The 19641-nt window shown below is 45.2% G+C and overlaps 1 protein-coding gene across 1 annotated transcript in view; it reads right to left on the bottom strand.

Moving 5' to 3' along the window:
- The window catches only part of LOC138293843 (volume-regulated anion channel subunit LRRC8C-like), a 65661-nt gene extending 46368 nt beyond the window's left edge, over positions 1–19293 (bottom strand). Inside the window, exons 1-2 of the mRNA XM_069233154.1 lie at positions 19156–19293; positions 4368–4426 (exon numbers count right to left, since the gene is read on the bottom strand). Of these exons, the coding sequence (XP_069089255.1) occupies positions 4368–4426; positions 19156–19293 (197 nt within the window). The remainder of the gene's footprint in view (positions 1–4367; positions 4427–19155) is intronic.
- Between the last annotated feature and the right edge of the window lie 348 nt (positions 19294–19641).

Raw genomic sequence — 19641 nt, 5'->3', positions numbered from 1 at the left:
AATCTGTATTTCTTCTGGGCTTTTCACCGGTCGTGTTCGGAAAGACGAGATAGATAAACGCCTTCCAGGAGTTTTTCCCTTCTGGTACCCTATTGTCAACTCTGGAGCTCAGTGAAACGCACATGCTAAATCTTTAGCTATTTTCGTATCTACATTAGGATGTTGTTTGATCCAGTTGCGTGTTTGTAAAGGTAGTCTGCTCTAATAATATGATCCGAATCACTTCTTCTCAGTCCGTACCTATCGGACTTAACCATTTTAATCCCAAGTCTTGTATTCTCGAATATAGGGCTCAGGGTTTTCCATAGGAATCCATTTTATACGGTAATATTCTGTATCAAATCCCACTCTCTCTAGAATAGCCTTCTTTCTCTTTGGATAGGGGGTCGTTCCCCCGGTATGAACTGCCTGGTAGGCGGCTTATAATGTTCCCGTCAACAGAGGTGCCACATATTGTCCCCACCGATCCCGAGGCCAATTGGCTGACGCTGCCACCCTTTCAAAGTTTGTAAAAAAGGCATCAGGGTCCTCTTCCTCTTGAAACTTCTGCTGTACAGAACTGGGGACGTTGGGATGTACCCGAATGGTAGTGATAGGGTCTGTTAATTTCTTAAGCACTGTTTCATGTACCAATTGATTATTAGCAATTATAGTAGCTTGACTCTTTAATGCATTCTGTAGAGTCTCTCGGTCGTTTCGGGCCTTTCGTTGTTGTTCCTCCCAAACCACTTGTAAGTGTTGTTGTCACTCAGCAAGTTGTTGTATCATATCCTCTAAAGAGGGTTTCCCCTCCATATTCCCGGGGTTTTCCACAGGATCTTACGATCCCAATCCTGACACCAAAATGTTGTGGGTTGGCTAGTAGGTATACTGTCAGGGCTTAACCTAGAGGAACAAAAGTGGTTCAGACAACGGTTTATGGTAGTAGAATTGACTTTATTATTCTTATGTGTTTCTCTATACAGTTCTTTATTCACTCTTTTCCTTTTTACTGTTCCTCTTTGGGTCTCTCTGTTTCTTTCTATTCCTTTTGTTACAGTGGATTACTTCTTGAATGTTCTTCTCATTGGTCCTTCTCTTTCTTTCCTTTGTTTATTTAGGTATCTTCCCGGTCTCGTTGCCAGCGGTTCCCACCGTAGGATGTACCCAAGGGAAAACAGGGAACAAAGGAATGAGGGGTAATTAATTGTTTTGTTGGTGGGCTTTCTTTTATAAATGAGGTGGGGCGGTGGTGAAAGGAAAGACAAGGAAAGAAAAAGAAGACAGAAAGGAACACTCCTCCTCTGGGATTTGTGAAGTATAGTGCTAAACAGTGTTGCTGTGCTGTCCTTCTTAATTTCTGTAGCGTGCAACAAACCAGTACTGGTGAGGGTGTGCAGCCCACAAGCAAGGATACCAAGTGTTTTAAGGAGCAATCCCTGTTTGTCAAAAATCAATCCTCCTCCTCTCCCCCCTTCTCTTCATCTCCCTCTCCTCCCCACCCCCACAATTAGTTAGTGGGACTCTGAATGCAGGCACGTACCACGTACCTGCATGAGCCACATCCCTCCTGGGACGTGGCAGGCTCTTTCGTTCTTCTCCCCAGACCGTTTCTCCCTTGTGTGGGGGTCCGCTGCCCGTCCCGTTTCTCTCTCTCTCTCTAATGTGTCCTTGTTTGTCGCATCATCCTCCTCTGTGGTTTCTCCAGTCGGTCCTTCATTTTCGGGTTTTTTCCCTCTGGACGGTTTCTCCTCCGCGTCTTCACGTCCTCTTCACTCCTCACTCTCCCGCACGTTCCACTCGAACCCTCTATTTCCGGGTTAATGTGCTCTCTTTCCTGTTGATGTTGTTTTGGAGTGCCCACGGGGCACTCGGTTGTCGGCCCCACATCTGTGGCATCTGAGGCCACCCTATTACAGGGACCAAGTCCGGTTGGGGCAGGAGCCACTCATCACCCTTCTGGAGATGCAGGACCAGGTTGACGGTGAAGACCAGGAGTCGGCTATGCAGCACAAGAGCGGAAGAAGAGTTCCAGTAATGATGCAGTCGATGTCCCACATCGGGAAAATAGTTGCAGTCCTTCAGTGGTGTGGAAAACCACCAACAAGCCTTGGCAAAGGCAAGAGCTGTAGAGCTGTTGGAGACGAGGAAGGTCCGAGAGGACTCAACCCAAGGACAGGAGTCCCAGGCAACCCTAAGCAGTGAGGAGAGCCAGAGGTCGACGATGCAGCCCCCACAAGCAACTCACAACCACCAGGCACAGGAGTCGCAGCGAGGCCCACACCTGGAAAGGAGTCCCACATCGCTGGAGCAGCAGGGGTGCTGGAGGCCGGGGCTACATGGAGCCTGAAAATCCCCTGGAAGAAGAGCCAACAAGCCTTGGTAGCAAGAGTCACAGTGCACAGGAGTACTGTCCTGCAAAGAGAAGGACTCAGCACATCCCAAGTTGGACAGCTGCTAGAGAGGACAGAGCGGGGACCTCTCAAGACCACCACTGTTGTTGCAGGATCTACTCAGAGTTGCAGGAGAGAGGATCCACACGGGCAGTCATCATTGCAGTTGGCACCTGTTGATGCAGGGGAATGACTCCACTTCAAGGGAGATTCCTTCTTGCTTTTTGGTGCAGACCGAAGACTTGCCGCCCTCAGAGGATGCACAGCCGGGAAAATATTGCAGTTGCTGGAAAGAGCCAGAGAAACAATGTTGCAGAGCGAAGTTGTTGCTGGAGCTGCAGATTGTAGGTTCCTGTGAAGTCCAGTTGCGGTTCCAGTGGCCAGAAGTTGAAGTAAACGCTGCAGAAGAGTCCTGCTGGAATCTTGCACAACGAACCTACAAAGTTTATCTGCGGGTTTGGGAAAAAAACAGGTACTTATCTAGCTTCCGACAGTGGCTTCATATGAGGCCTGGCATGAGGAACAAGACAAAGATAGGATGCCATATATTCTGAGGAATATTATAACTGTTGTGCCATTATTTAAAGGGTTTGTTTTCGTTTGAGACACTTCAGATGGATAGATGGTTGTCTCTCCTCCGAAGGACACACTTTTGCAGCCTGATTATCCAAGATCACACCAAAGTAGTATCTACTTTGTGCTGGGTGTCTTGTTGATTTCTTAAGGTTGACTCAGTGACCCAGACGTGCTCGGGCATTGAGGCATATTTTAAAATGCTTCAAAGACTCCTCTGAAGATGCACCTGTGATTAACTATCTTCCAGACATGAGGAAGATGATGTGTTACCTACTTAAGTGTGTTGCAGAGACTGTCATAACACTTTGCAAATGTTCAAGGAGCAGATTTTAGCCCAAATGGGAGGATTGTGAATAGGAATTTTTAATGCTTCCTTATTATTGGGATGTTAAATAGGCATCCTGAAGGTCTACTGCACACATTAAGTCCCTTTGATGTAACCGGGGATAGATTTGAGATCATGCAAGCATCCTGCTTTTTTCTTTTATAACATATTTGTTCATTATCCTGAGGTCAACAATAGGCCTCTACTCCTATTCTTTTGGTCCATTTTGTTTCAAACCAGAGGTTATTAGGAATAAATGCTGAATCCTTTTTGTTGATAAGGAACCTAACCCACTGCATTTTTCTGTAGTAAGATGTTTACTTTCTTCTGCATGAAATCCTGTTGGTAAGCCAGTGTTTTGCTTTGTGGTACAGATGAAGGAGGGTACTTGAATCAAAGAGAATATTCATTCTGGCTTCCTCTAACTCTGGTGGTCATATACAAGTGGTAAGGTTGTCTCTGTTGTTGCTGTTGGTCTGAATATTGTGAGGTTTGAACCATCTGTGGAAAGAAATGTCTGCCATAGGGTTCGTACCTTCCTCTGTATCCCCTTTTCTTCCCAAGACCCACGGATTTAATGTTCTATCACAAACTTCATGCAGTTTATTTTATCATCTGCATGAGTGCCAAAAAGAGAATTCCCTGAGAACGTTAAAGTCAGGACACTTTATTGTACCTCAGGTTTAAGTCCAGTCAATTTAAGTCATGAACTTTGTCTCATTCTGATACCATGGCAGTATCCATGCACCGCCAAGTGATAAGTATCCACCACTGGACTGGTTGGAGACAAGTATGCCCTTGTTAAGGATCTCTTGGAAGTCTTGTCTGTCTTTCTTCTGTAGCTTGCCAACAAATTGTAACAGAATCTCAGCGAGATGTATCATATCTCGCCAAAAGTGCAGTGGTGCTGCCAACTTTCACTGTTAACACCGATGTCCCACACATTTTCCTGTCAAGAGTCCATCTTCTTGCTCTCTCTGTCCGCTGGGATGGAGGAAGAAGGAGTTACTGCATATGACTTTTTTGCTGCAGCAACAATTAATGAGTAGGGTCTGCTCTAAGGAGTAGAGAGTCATGATCCAGTGATCTTCTACTGAAATTCCTCCTGGACTGCCTGGATCTGGAATGAGACATATATCTTCTCCTTGAGGATCTCATAGATGTTCCTCTTGAGCTAGTGTTTGATTTATGCAGTCTCTCTAGACGTCTAGCTCTTCGCAGAGTTCCAGGTGGAGGACTCTGAGGATGATGACTCCTATCTCTTGGAGGTCTTGTAAGGTCAGAAAGAGGAAGAGGCATTCTAGGAGGGAGATGAGGAGTGGACAAAGGCACCGTAGTAGGTGGTGTGCCTGGAGAAAAAAACAGTGAAATGTTGAACTCCTTGTAGATGGAGCTCTTCAGGAGTTCTTCTGGGATGATTTCCCGGAAAGAGGAATAAGCGTTAGTACTCAGAGTTGGAGGTTGTAGAAAAGTTCCTCTTCTAGATATGGTCACCCCCACTTTTTGCCCACTGGTACTGCTAACCAGGCCCCAGTGTCAGTGGTCATCCCCTAAAAACTACTTTAGTGTAAATTATAACCCAATTGGCAAGGGCATTAGCACCATTGTAAGGCCCTGGTAAATAGTACCCTTGGTATCCAGGGCACGGGTACCAAAGATGGTCCCTAAGGGCTGAAGCATGTATTATGCCACACTAAGGGATCCACAGTGAAACTGCTGGGAGACTTCCACTGCAGGATGCGTGAAATGGTGGAAGCCATTTTGTAAACACAACACTGCCCACTCCCTGTGTGCAATGCCCAAATACACTGCATTTACTATATGTGACTCATCCCTACAGGAGGCCTTTAGAGCCTCACATGTGAGGGCACATCCGCATGAGAAGGTATGACCCTGTGAGGTCTAGTTCCACTGCTAGTCATTGCAAGTGTTCAGGAAGCCAACTGAGGATATGTACTGGGCAATGGTCATTATGAGTTACCAAGCAACATGATGGCCTCACTGAAAGTAACGGGGCTTGGTATCAAACATCTCTTCTTAATAAATCTGTACTAATGCCAGTATAAGATTTATTGGGACCTGCACCCATGGGGCACTTTAGAGGTGCCCTGTGTGGCCCTACCAATCTCTTAGTGCACTATCTGACTGGTATCTTCTAGCCTGCCATAACAGACAGATTCCTGCCCCCCTGCAAGGGAGAGCCCGTGCTCAGAGGTCAGGAACAAAGCCTGCTCGGCAGAAGGTGTTCGCACCTCCCCAGCAGGATGGCTTGCAATTTAGCATGTCAAAGCAGGAGTCTTCAAAGCCTCTGCTGTCTTTGACATGCAACCACGGCTTCCTCCCAGGCCGGGGGATGCCACCCCCTGCCCTGGAGCCCATTTGGCACCAGAGCAGGTGGGAAAATAGTTATTCAGGAGGTCTGTTTCACCCACAGGCTAGCCTCAACTTTGAGGTGGGCTACCTAAAGTGAACAGCCAGAGAAGGGCTTCACTATTTTGTTTGGTAAAATAGGGACTTCTCAGTCAAGGTTATGCCCACTTCCCACAAGAAGTGGTCATGTAGTACCCCAGTGGTAGGTAGCCCATTGGTTACTAACCTGTACTCCCCTAACCACCCCTAAATTTAGTATTTAGGGGTCACCTCAGTACCAGGCCTGCAGATTTGACTTCCTGGGAACTGAAGGACAAAGAAGAAACTGCACTGCAAGAACCAAGGATCTGGACAGAAACTGGCAAAAATCCTGCCTTGCTGTTTGCTCCTTAAAAATAGCAAAGACCTGACTAGTCCTGCGGCTGTGCATCCTCCCCAACACTTGAAGGACTGTCTAGCATTTTGACAACCAGCTATCATCTCTCTTGGGGTGGAGGGGCCACCCCCTGCATCAGCAGGTACCAACCACATTGGCCTGGTCCATCGTGTTGCTGACCATCAGGTCCACTGAGGGCGCACCACTTTAGGAGTAGGACTTTGTGGCTCTTGGAGGTCAGCCCTGTCTCTCTGCTGAGCTTTTAGATGCTAGAACCTCCAGGAGCACCCCTGCACCAATATCCTGAGACCCGGGGCACTTTCACCAGCCAAGACCTGTTTCGCGACCAGCCCGAACCCCACCACCATGGAAGCCTTCTTTCATGTCTAGGGACATCAGGACAGCTAAGACCCACAACAAGAGTGGCCCTGCTGTTTTGTTTTTCTCCCCTCTGCAGATCTACTAACCAACGTGAGAGCCTTAAACGTAAATAACCAGCAAGTCAAGACCCTCCGCACCTGAGCCTCACAGCCCTGGTCCACAACTTCTGACCACGTCCCCTTGGCCTTGGGGTCCCCATGGCTTGAGCCCCTCTTTGGCTTCTTCAGGACTTGTCTCCAAGACCCGTATTGCAGCTTTTGTTTCATGTCCCCATTGACTTTACTGGTGCAGCACTCAAGGCTACTATGCCGATCAGCAGCTCTACCCCTGACACAGCAGGACAGGTAAAAAGAAACTGCTGGTGGAACTTTGGACCTTAGCCACCTAGCACCTTAAGTTCCAAAGGGATCCTCCAAACTCCACCTGCAAGTACATGTTTGCTATATGTGCTTTTTTCCCCCACAGGAAAACATTGTAGCGTTCGAAGCACATGGCTCAAAACCGTTATTTTTCTATTTACATTTAAAATCGATATCTCCACTTGTACTAAAGTTATCCTAAAGATCTAGGGCCTGATGTACGTAGTTTTTTTCTTGTCGCAAGCAGCCCGAATCGCAAAATTAGGAAGGGGTGTTCCCTTTCTAATTGCGAGCCGCAGTGAGATGTATGATTGTTTTGTGACCATAGATGCAGTCACAAAACAATTGCAGTTAGCACCAATTTCAAATTGGCGCTAACCCATTCGCAAACAGGAAGGGGGTCCCCTTTGGACCCCTTTCCCTTTGTGAATGTCTGTGAAAATATTTTTTCGGAGCAGGCAGTGGTCCCACCGACCACTGCCTGCTCTGAAAAAATGAAAAGAAAACTTTTCATTTTTGTTTTTGAAATGCATCTCGTTTTCCTTTAAGGAAAACGGGGTGCATTACAAAAAAAAACTGCTTTATTTAAAAGCAGCCACAGACATGGTGGTCTGCTGTTCTCAGCAGGCCATCATCCCTGTCAGTGCAGCTGTACCCAATGAGGTCGCAAATTGCAACCTACCTCAAGAATATCAATGAGGTAGATCATTTGCAACCCCATTGGGAAACGCAAACAGTGTGAGGTACACTGTTGTACATGTGGTTTTGCGACTTGCAATTTGCGACACTCTGGGACGTACATCTGGCCCTAAGTCTCTAAACTCTGATAAAAGTCTCCTTTATTTTTATAAACTGGTCTTGGCTTTCTTATTGAGTGAGTAAACCATTCATTGACTTTGTGTGTACCACAAATGTTTAACACTCCCCTCTGATAAGACTAAGCTGCTCGACCACACTACCACAAATAGAGCGCTTGGGATTATTAAAGTAAGCCCTGTAAACCAATAAGGGTTGTGTAGATGTTTTGCATAGTGTGCCCTTACTGTGGCACCACTACATAAAAAGCCAGTTTCCTACAGAGGTGACAGTCACTTCTCTCTTCCAGAGGTCCTTAAGCCCTGTGCCGAAAAGCAAAGGTGACCTACTTTTCTCTTCCACACGACCTTCAGCTACTGCGCCGAAATGCGGGTTGAAAGTGATTTTGTTCTCAACGTCAAGTGAGGTTTTAATTCCATGTGTCTTGCTTTCAAAGTCAACATTGGTTTCAACGTCAAAGAATGTTTCTCTGGTGATCTTCCAGCTTCTCTTGATGCTGGGTGCGGTCTCAACAATGTCTTCAACATCGTACCTGTCAACGGCAAGCAAGTGGGTAAGCTACTCAACTTCAAGTTACTTGAAGTTGATCGGGAGTGTTGCTTCTACCTTCAAGGACTCTTCTTCCTGAATCTTACCCTTGGTAGTCCATGGAGCAGGAAGAGGTATATCTGGTGGAAAAATGACCGGCCCAATGGCCTTTAGATGACCTATCAGCTGCTTCCTGTCTTTTTTCTTGACATCAATGCAGTCTGAAACTCTCTCTGTCCTAAGTGTTCTTCTGGAGAACTTCTGGCAGTGGCTGCAGGTTTCTAGAACATGATCCTCAGGAAGAAAATAAAGACTGCAAGTGTCTGCTTGGGCCTTTTTCTTCATACAAGCAGGGCACCTCACAAAAAGGGAAGGCATCATGACAGGAAAACTGGGAATTTCTATAAAGGAAAATGTCTACATATAATCTATGTTTTCCCTGTGCTCTGCATTGCAGCCTATTGGTTAATTTTGCCCTTCATTAAAAAAATAAGAAAAAAAATGGTTTGTGGAATATTTTCAATGGTCACTTCTAATTTTGTTTAATTAGTTTCTTTTTAAAATAAAAATAAATTACAATGATCATTTTTAGTCTTTTATTGCCTGAAAACCTGTGTATATGTACCTTTGTACACGGTTTTATATGCATATGTTTTAAAGTGCTACGGGATTGAAGTAAGTGGGCAGGACTATTTAGTGCTTATAACTACTGATGCTGAACCCCTGGGAAACAAAAAAAGTTACCCTTTCATTATCTGATCTTTCAGTTATTGGTGTGTTTCCTAGATTATGATTCCAAGACCCAATTAAAGTGTAGTACATTATCCTCTCTGGAAGATACACTCTGGGAAATAAATATAGCAGCAGCAATGTGCCCACCCACACAACCCACTCATCATTTGAGAGGTTCAGAGGAGTAGTATCGGGAAATCTCATTTCATTGCCTTTTTGGGGTGATGAAGTTCTTGTGTTTCCACAGTTACTGTGGTGTTGCTATTGTTTATTTAACTAGTCCCAAAAGGGGATCTTTTAGCTCTCTATTCTTATGCAACAGGTCTGAGTGTCACATGTACCTCTTCACACCTCTTAATTTTTAAAGACATCCTGATTTCCACTCGGGCAGGGCAAAGGAAAGGCCCCAAACCTTTGGGGGTAACCTTTCAATCAAAAGCACTACTGCCTCGGAATGCTGCGGGTCCATAGCAATATGCTATCAAGGGAACAATGACTCGAGTTTTGTAGATTGGGGATGGAAAGGCAATTCATTCCTTTGCATTCGTATGCAGCTTTGGCCATGCCCTTGGCCAGATTTATGTTCAGTTGTTCCCTCTCAGGTCGCAGAGTGGCCTGCTTGAGTTGTCTCAGTTCAGAAAAGGTTAACATAAAGCATCACTCTTGCTTCATTCAAGTTTTGTGATTTCCAGGCTGTTGGAAAGGCAAAGTTCTCAGCATGGTAATTGATGTATTGCCTGCCCAGAGTGCCCTAAACGTACTGATGTCTGAAGGCCTAATGCTGATTTTTTGCTGTCACAGATAAACGTGGATTATATGTGTGTGCCATGATTTAGGCCTGTCTCACAGAGTACAGTCTTGTGGGTCTGGGTGGGGTGGCCAAAACGCTACCCCCATAGTGTTGAAAGGCTACTGCCTTTACCAGGAGTAAAGCAGCACAAATGTGGCGGTGGCAGCATACTGTGTAGTGATCTGTAGAAGTGAACAGGTCCTTCTTAGCTGGGTCACTGGAGTAAGACATACAGGCTCATTCATTTAAAGTCCCTCTGCTGTGTGCTTAACTCATCCTTGGCCTACATTGGTTTGGTGTGTAGTGCTGCACAAGGCATGTGTTGTGCACATCTACTGGGTGTATGTGTGCCTGTGAATGTTCAATACAGGGATAATGAAGTACTGCGCAATGTGTGTATGTTATATGCATGTGCTGGGTGTATGTGAAAATGGAGATGTTAACTCGCCAAAACAATGCTGATGCTTCAGTGAACACTGAATTTCCAATAACTGCAAGTGGAATGATTTTCAATGAGGAGTTGATGCCTGCAGAGATATATTCAAAAGGTACGGGCCATATTGTTCAAGAACTTAACAGCAAATTGGAGGAAGCTGACCTCTGTATTGTGTCACATGTTGAGTGGTCTGTTCGAAATGGTTCCAACCTAGTCACTGTACTGTCAAACGACACAGATGTTATTATTGTGCTACTTAGACTGGTTGCAATGCTCATAAGCTAATGATTGTCAGAGTTATGGAAACGTTATGGAACAGGCAAGAAAAGACACTTAATTCTGCTTCATATTCTGTACTAGACCCAGAGATGCCCAGTGTACTTATCAAGGCACATATTCTTACAGGTGATGACACTATGAGCAAAATTGGAACAAAGCTAGGAGTTTTAACTGCTGAACCTGTGAAGGATTTTCTGAGACAGAAGAAGAATGTGACTTTAAAGACATAGAAAAATACCTTGTGCGTATGTGGAAAATGGGTTTTGACTGTCACACATTTGACCATCTTCGGTACAGTGAGTTCAAGAGATCAGTCGCACTAAGGCCCTCATTCTGACCTTGGCGGGCGGCGGAGGCCGCCCGCCAAAATCCCGCCGTCAGGTTACCGTTCCGCGGTCGAAAGACCGCGGCGGTAATTCTGACTTTCCCGCTGGGCTGGCGGGCGGTCGCCTTCAGACCGCCAGCCAGCCCAGCGGGAAAGAGGCTTCCACGATGAAGCCGGCTCGGAATCGAGCCGGCGGAGTGGAAGCTGTGCGACGGGTGCAGTTGCACCCGTCGCGTATTTCACTGTCTGCGCAGCAGACAGTGAAATACATGTAGGGGCCCTCTTACGGGGGCCCCTGCAATGCCCATGCCAGTGGCATGGGCACTGCAGGGGCCCCCAGGGGCCCCGCGACCCCCCCTACCGCCATCCGGATCTCGGCGGTCCGACCGCCAGGATCTGGATGGCGGTAGGGGGGGTCGGAATCCCCGCGGCGGTGCAGCAAGCTGCGCCGCCGCGGAGGATTCAATGGGGCCGCGGTACACTGGCGGGACCCCGCCAGTGGTGCCGGTCCGACCGCGGCTTTACCGCCGCGGTCGGAATCCCCATTGGAGCACCGCCGGCCTGTCGGCGGTGCTCCCGCGGTCCTCCGCCCTGGCGGTCAAAGACCGCCAGGGTCAGAATGACCACCTAAGTGACCTTCCACAAATGTTATATTCTCTATATGGACACATCAGAAGATATGTAAATGTTTTGGATCATGCATAAGTAGAGAAAGATCAGTGTGAATTTGGTTGGGAAGATATTGATGGGGTGCTAGAGTCTATTACATTACTAAAGCCTCTACCCACAGAACTTACATGTTTATGTACTTGCAAAACCTGTGGATGAGCATATCGAAAGGGACATCTTTTTGTAGCAAATGTTCAACATTGTGCAAATGTACAACAAGCGATTGCCGAAACAAATAAAGTTAACTATGAAAATGTGTCTAAAACAGGAGTGATAACATTATTTTTTGCATATTCAGATCATACACACTGGTGTATACATAAAAGGATTAAAAACATTATTATTTGTTTCATTTTTAGATAGGTCTCTTTTTCCTCTACTAGAGCCGCCATTTTGGAAAATAACAGAAGGGTTGCTCTGAGGAGTTATTTTCTGTCTCTATAAGACCACTTGACCCCCAAAACCTATGTTTTGTTACCAAAGTGAAGTATGTATCTACCATTTTTAAAAATGTCATCCAGAAAAATAAAATCAGCCCGGATTAGCAATGTTGAACAAGTTACTTACCTTCATTAACGCATTAACTTGTAGAGACTATCTAGCTGCAGATTTCTTACTTTAGAATTTCCTGGCGTCAGCTTAGAATCCGGAAGTTTTACTGAGCAATACCCTTGCACACGCCGTCGGGTGGCGTTGTTCAGATCCACGTGGCGTCATCGGCGTCGTTGGAGCCATCTGTGATGTCAAGTTCACCTATAAAGGCACCACCCAGGTGCGTGTACATCAATTCCGTTTCCACTAACTTCCACGCCAGAAGCGCAGAGCCATGGAAAGAACTAACAGTTTGTCTGTGCAAAAAAGAAAAAACTAGGGACCTGAAAAGGACAATCCCTGACCCTACTAGACGTGTCCGCACAGCACAGAGGCATGGGTGAATGTAAGGAATCTGCAGCTAGAGTCACTACTAGATAATGCGTTACTGAAGGTAAGCAACTTGTTCATCTGATAGAGACTTCTAGCTGCAGATTCCTTACTTCATTATAGAAACCCAAGCCAAAACTGTAGGAGGCTGGCCTGGCTTATAGTGGGTACCTTGTAGTACTTACACCTTGTGCCAGGTCCAGTTATCCCTTATTAGTAGAATAGAGGTGTTTCTAGCAGCTTAGGCTGATAGAGGTAGCTATGGCAAAGCAGCTTAGGCTGAACTAGGAGACATGCAAAGCTCCTGCTACACCACTTATATCATATAGCACAATATCATAAGAAAACACAATACTCAGAGTTACTAAAAATAAAGGTACTTTATTTTAGTGACAATATGCCAAAAGTATCTCAGAGGATACCCTCACTTAGGAGGTAAGTAATATACACAAATTATATGTACACTAACCCAAAACAAGTAAGTAACGGTAAGAAAAGTAGTGCAAACAACGTAGAATCACAATAGGATACAATAGGTAGACATAGGTCTAGGGGCAACACAAACCATATACTCCAAAAGTGGAATGTGAATCACGAATGGACCCCAGACCTATGGGAGGTTGTAGAGGGTCGCTGGGACTGTTAGAAAACAGTAAGGGTGTCCAAGATACCCCACCCCAAGACCCTGAAAAGTAGGAGTAAAGTTACCCTACTATCCCAGAAAGACAGAATAGTCGTGATAGGGGATTCTGCAAGAACCACAAGCACCAGCAAAACACTGAAGACGGATTCCTGGACCTGAGGACCTGTAAAGGAAGGGGACCAAGTCCAAGAGTCACAAAAGTGTCCAGGGGGGCAGGAGCCCACCAAACCCCGGATGAAGGTGCAAAGGGGCTGCCTCCAGGTTGAAGAAGCCGAAGATTCTGCAACAACGAAAAGGGCTAGGAACTTCTCCTTTGGATGGAAGATGTCCCACGGCGTGCTGGAGGTTGCAGAAGTGTTTCCAGGAAGAAATACCGCAAACAAGCCTTGCTAGCTGCAAGAGTCGCGGTTGAGGATTTTGGGTGCTTCTGGGGACCAGGAAGGACCAGGATGTCGCCCCTTGGAGGAGGAGACAGAGGGGGTGCTCAGCAACTCAGAGAGCCCCCGCAGAAGCAGGCAGTACCCGCAGAAGTACGGGAACAGACAGATCTCCTTATACTAGAGGACCGAAGGGGCAAAATGCCCTCTCTATAGACCTGATTGTCCAGACAGTAGTGTCTTGCAAATGTGTGCAATGATGCCCACTTTGCTGCCTGACATAGCCAGGACCGGAACACCTTGTGCTAGCGCAGTGGTAGCAGCCATACCGCTGGTGGAATGAGCCCTCAAGCCCTTAGGAGGCTGCTTCTTGGCCAATGTAGCAAATCTTAATGCAGAGAACGACCCAGCGCAAAATGGTTCATTTCTACACCGCCGATCTTTCTTTGCACCCACATACCCCACAAAGAGTTGGTCATCCACCCAGAACACTTTTGTGCGGTCAAGGTAGAACGACAACGTTTTTTTTTTGTCGAGTCAGTGGAGTCGTTCCTCTTCTTTAGAGGGATGAGGTGGAGCAAATAAGGTGGGCAGGGTGATGTTTTGACCCAGATGAAATGTGGTCACCACCTTGGGGAGGAAAGAGGCACGAGTTCTGAGTACAATCTTGACATGGTGCGATACAAGGGCTAAATGAGAGAGACTGCATCTCACTCACCCTCCTGGCAGATGTTCAAAAATGGATGGTGCACCACACTAAACAATATTAAGAAGGCCAATTCTTTAATATAAGTCCATTTAAGCCTTCTCTTTAATCTTCTTTTCTTTAAAAATAGCACACATTCATAGCAGAAACTGCCAACGCATTTCACCGTTAAGACAGGACTTCTTCAGGGCTGAAATACAACAGTTATAGTTCCCTTATAGTGTGTACAGACATCAAACATGATAAGATTAAACAAAATATCACATACAAGGGTTAAATACACTTTAGACAAGATTTTGTTTTTAAAAACACACTACATAATTTACTCAATATCCTATTATGAGTGCAACAAAGACAAGGGAGCGATACAATTATGAAGAGACAAAAAAATACAAGTACAAACATAAAAAGTAATATTGACAACCTTGTAAAGAGCACATCTAAAAAAATATACTTTAAAAATTATACAACAAGCTAATTTTCAGCTTTAATGATGTATTTAGAATTATTTTGATTATACCCATTGAATGGGGCTTGCACTACCGGTGGACGGCGATGGCGCAGGGAGCATCGAAGTCGGGAAAGACGCTGGAGGAGGATAATTGTGTGGACTCTGCATCTTCCAGATCTGATATTGGATCCAAGAGATCCCATTGGTGCTGAAACCGCTGGTGTGGAACCTGATGGGCCCCCTGCCGATCCAGCGGGCCAGAAGGCATGCCAGTGAGGTCACCCCACTCAAATACAAGAAGCATGGCCTCGAAAACTCTTTGAGTTGAGCAGGGGTTGCTCTAGCCCCCGGAAAGGGGGTGGTGGCTCGAAGTCGGCCCTGGCAATGGCTCTGCTGATGGGCAAAGTGAAGTCGAAGTCTGTTTGGACTTCTTCTTGTGCCTCTTCCTTGAGTGCCCAGAGGACCTCGAGCAGGACGAAGAGGACTTGGGGCTCCTAGGGCAGTCCCACAACCTCCTCCTCGACCAGGACTGTGACATCTGAGGAGTCGCACCAGTCGACACCGACTGCCGGGGTGCCATGAGCTTCAGGGACCTCTACCTGAAAGCTTTCAGAGCCATGGCCCAGCAGTCGGAAACGACTTCGAGATGTGGTCTCGGTCCAAACACCAGAGACATACTTTATGGTGGTCGGTCACCGACATGGCACGGTGGCAGGCGTTGCGCAGCTTGTACCCCGTCTTCCTAGATGTCGTTCTCTCACAGTGAAAAAATCTTTGACAAAAAGGTCGAAAAAGGCCTGTCAAAAAGCAGACAGAGGGTAGCTGGATTCCAGATTTGCAATTTAATCGGCGCTGAAGGAAGGGAACTGACGTACGTACACCTGGGTGGTGCCCTTATAGGCGACTGTGACGTCACAGACGGCTCCAACTACATAACGCGGATCCGAACAACGCCACCCAATGGTGAGAATGCCAGGTAAGACGCAGTGAATAGATTACCGTGCCAAGCAGGCCATAGCTCATATGCAGTGATAAAGCTGCGAAGGATTTAGAGTGCTCACTGGTATTACTGCACTTTTCAAGCCTTTCCCTAAACATCATTCAGTGCCTCCTCGCATATCTGCTCTCCGCTGTGCAGCCACTTTTCAAATGCTGATGAATGCCATCATGGAACAGCAATGCTGAAAAAGGCAAAAAGACTGCCTGCCTTCTGGACTAAAAAATGGCTGCATCAAAGGACTACTACTACAACCAGCCCAACAGGCATTTAACACTGCAAATACGTTAAAACCAGGAATCCACATCAACCCACAATGCTGATTTGACATAATCTGTCATCACCCCAGGTAATCACAAGCACATAGCCTTAACAAGTCTAAATAAGGGAATGGAATAAACGTGACTCACAGCTTCACTGCAGCTAGGACAGCCACAGCACAACCTGCCGGTCTGCAGGACCTCAAGTAACAAGCAAACACAGTGTGTCAGAAACCAGAGCCAGCACAGAGGTGGTTTCTCTTTTAGGGCTGAGGGGCTCTGCCCCTCTGAAATTCCTACACATTCATATAATAAATATTCAATAGATCAATTTGTTTAGAGATACAATTGTATCTCTAAACAAATTGATGCATTTAAGTCTGTGCTGTCTGTCCCAGGCTCCCTGCCCTGCCTCACTTTGAAGCACAAGATGGAAGCCAGGCAGTAAATCAACTTTCTATACTCTGACGCACAACACAGGGCTGACTGCTTTAAAGCCCTTCATTTCTATTGTGGTCTATGACAGTATCCACTATAGGCCAGTGACACTTTTATTGTCATGATTTTAGGCGTTGGAGTGTTCATCCCTGCATGAGGGCAGCCATCTGTCATTAACAGGCATAGATTCCACCCTTTCCTCATTCGTCCTGCAATAGGAGTCAATGCAAGCATGTGTAATATAGTGCCTTGTTTTCGGTAACGGTAAGTTTTACAATGCTAATCTTGTGGGGTTTTTTGTACTGAGAGTCCTTGTCACGCTAACCTCTGCCAGGTGACACCCCAGGCCCTAACTGCAGATCGCTGGCACCTTTAGAAGTGGAGCTGCTGGTTTTGTTCCTCGTTAAACTGATCCAAACAATGAGAAGGGTTCTTGCTCTCCTGCAAAATGGATTCAAATATCCGAGTCAAGCGCAAAAGTAGAAATATGTCCTTAAAGTAAAGGCAGTTATCTGCTGTATGGCGATAAAACTGGCCTATCTTTATGCCCTTAACATTAATGCTACAAACACGGATTGTTATGCGAACAATGAATGTAAACATGAGTGCAATGTGTGTCAGCCATTTAGCTCCCCTTATTTTACATGTTTTACTTACTGCTGGATTCCCCAAGAGAGTTAGCGGTTTCATCATGCTGTGTTTCTGTGCATTGTATTACTCTTGTTTGGTGCATACCTTGACTTGTGCCAAGTATATATATGAGGGGCTTTCATTGAGAGCACTGGTGCTTAGGCTGAAGGCAAAGCAAAGAGCCTGATAATGGGCTGGTCTCTTTGGCAGCGCACACAGAACAATGGTCATGTATTCCAGTTGCAAATTATATTCAGTGTAAATGTGTGTGAAGGGGTGCGTAGAAGTCAAAATATTTAGAAGGCAAAAGCAAAATGAAATAGTGCTTCAATGTGAATGAGTGAAGTGTATGTTTGGGGTGGTAAAATGAGGAAGACGCAAGGGTGTGCATTCAGGGGAGAGGGAAAAGAGGGTGCTGAAGACAAAAGAGATGAGGTTGAAATGTGCAGATGGATGAGAAAAAGGGCATACATATCTAACTTAAAGCACACATGACACAGTCTCACAATTTCAGAAATGAAACATGTACAATGTTAATTATTTATAACTAATCATTGTTATAACTCATTTATCTTAAACAGCTAACAATCATTGACAAAGCCAATAGTACTGACAGGCTTTAGGTGTATGTCAGTTGTGTTATATTTCTGGATGTAATTACATCTTAGAGAGAAATCAGAATACAGGCCGGGTGGCACACTATGGGAATCAAAGAAATGTATTTTACATGTTCCCTTTTAGAGAGCCCCCCACTTTTTTCATCCCATGTAAAGACCTGTCTGCACATATTTGTGTATGATTGATTGCAGCCAGCAGCTATGGGTGCTTCCTGATGCCTGATTAGAGCATTTTCTTCCAAAGTTGATGCTGCATGCAGATGCAAGACACTGGGCAAGCACACACTTTAAAGGGCCAGAAGTACAATTGCACATCAAAGTAACTGTTGTATGTAATAATGCAGTACGATAAGGGCAGTTTTTTTATGTGTTTAGTATTTCAAGACTATACGTTCCCACTGCTTTATAAACCTTACTTTCTCACTAAATTAATTTGCTTTCAAATGCACCATTTGTTAATCTTTATTTTTTTTTTTTCTTGGGAGGAGGACTCACCTTGGACCCTACGTTTGTCCATTAAGCTTGCTCCCTTCACTCGCTGCATAAGTCATACCCAACTTTTGTGCCCCACCATTTTCAAATGTCACCAGCCGCCACTGAGCCAGCATTTGGATGTAGTCCAGTGCATTCAAAGATAAATTAAAACATCTGTGCTGCCTACTGAGCAACCGATAAACCCAAAAGAAAATCACTTCGGCTGTGACTTGTATCTGAGCCAATTTGACCCTACAGGGATTGCACAGTGTCCTTATTCAGCATAACTAGGGCTTTTTACTTCATCAAAACATAATTGACCATAACATGTTTTTTACAATAACCCACCCAATGGGACCCTGAAATTAGGATTTCAGTGGCAAAATGCGTTGACATTTCACAAGAAAAGCAGAACACACTAAAACAAGTAAGGATGCACAGTATAACTGCTGTGGCCCGGATGTAAGAGATATATGCTGTAAAAAGCTTCCTCCCTGACAATAAAAAGGATAGATAGTGGGACAGGGAGAAAGAGTAGAGGTGGGAGAGGCCAGGCACGTGGCTTCTCCTGTTTGGTCTCTACTGCCCTTTCTCGACCATTCCTTGGTGGTTTGCAGTTTCTGATGAAGAGGATTTCTGTCCAGCGGCTTTTACCAGCAGATGTATAAGTTCAAAGTGAAAACGAGAATGCATAACCATGTGTCATGTCATGGCTTAGTCTTGGGAACAACAACCACTCTTTAGGAAAAAGATTCCATGTTGGTTGTAACCCCAGCACTCTGTCAGTGAGCAACTGACAAAAAATGTGGTCAGGAGACACATGACTACTACACCAGGGACTTTAAACCATTTTTCAAAAAACATCTTTACTGTTTTTTTTTTTGTAATACAACGCAGACAACCCACTTTAATTTTTTAGGCACAAATATTACACTTTATAACACTATACAGTGTACAATGTAGGCACTTTCGACCATATACTATTTATTAGTCATGTTATGAGCTGGTTGTGGAGAAGGTAGAGTCTTACAGGCCTCCAGAATCTACAACTCCTACAAGTAATGACACAGGACACTTATCAAAGGACTCTTGACATAGATCCCTTGTGTAAGAAAACATATTAGATTAGCCAGAACGTTAAAATGAATTGATGGGCCGTCCGTGGCCCCTGCATGGGTTAATTTCAAACCCACAAGGTTCAGGAGTAGGCCCAAGACTATTAGTGCTGATGCAGCATGTGTCCTCTGACTCATCTCACCCATATACATTTACAAGATCAGGTAATGTAAAATTAGGATATAATTTACCTGCAATGTTGCTCCGAAAACAGCTATCATAAGCATCAACACAGTGAGATATTCAGTAAAAACATCCCACCAAGGTTTGAGGATTTTAAAGTTTCCTTGCGGATCACCAAAATATTTCAGCTCATCTACTGTAACCATATCTCCTAGAAAAAAATAATGTTAATTGTTACTAAAATAGACAACCAGATTTTTTAAAATTAAAAAACTATTCTTGATTCAACTCTTCTCAATTTATTTTGTGCAACCCCACTGGAACGAAGGAAATGAAGTGATCTGAGGCTTCAAGAACATGATTTTTAATTTAAAAGAGACAATGGAAAAACGTGTTCTCCTATCAGTCTCTAGGTGCCACACAAAAGGTCAGCCTAGCCATGTGTACTGCTCTGCAGAGGGACTAGTTCCAGAGGTATCTAGCTCACACAACCTGCCAGCTTACACCTGTGCAATGTATTCAGAAAGCCTGGCTCATTGCACAAAAAGGTAGAT

The sequence above is a fragment of the Pleurodeles waltl genome, chromosome 4_2 (assembly GCF_031143425.1).
Source record: "Pleurodeles waltl isolate 20211129_DDA chromosome 4_2, aPleWal1.hap1.20221129, whole genome shotgun sequence".
NCBI lineage: Eukaryota > Metazoa > Chordata > Amphibia > Caudata > Salamandridae > Pleurodeles > Pleurodeles waltl.
The sequence above is the reverse complement of the archived record's forward strand: the minus strand, read 5'-3'. Positions and strand labels throughout refer to the sequence as shown.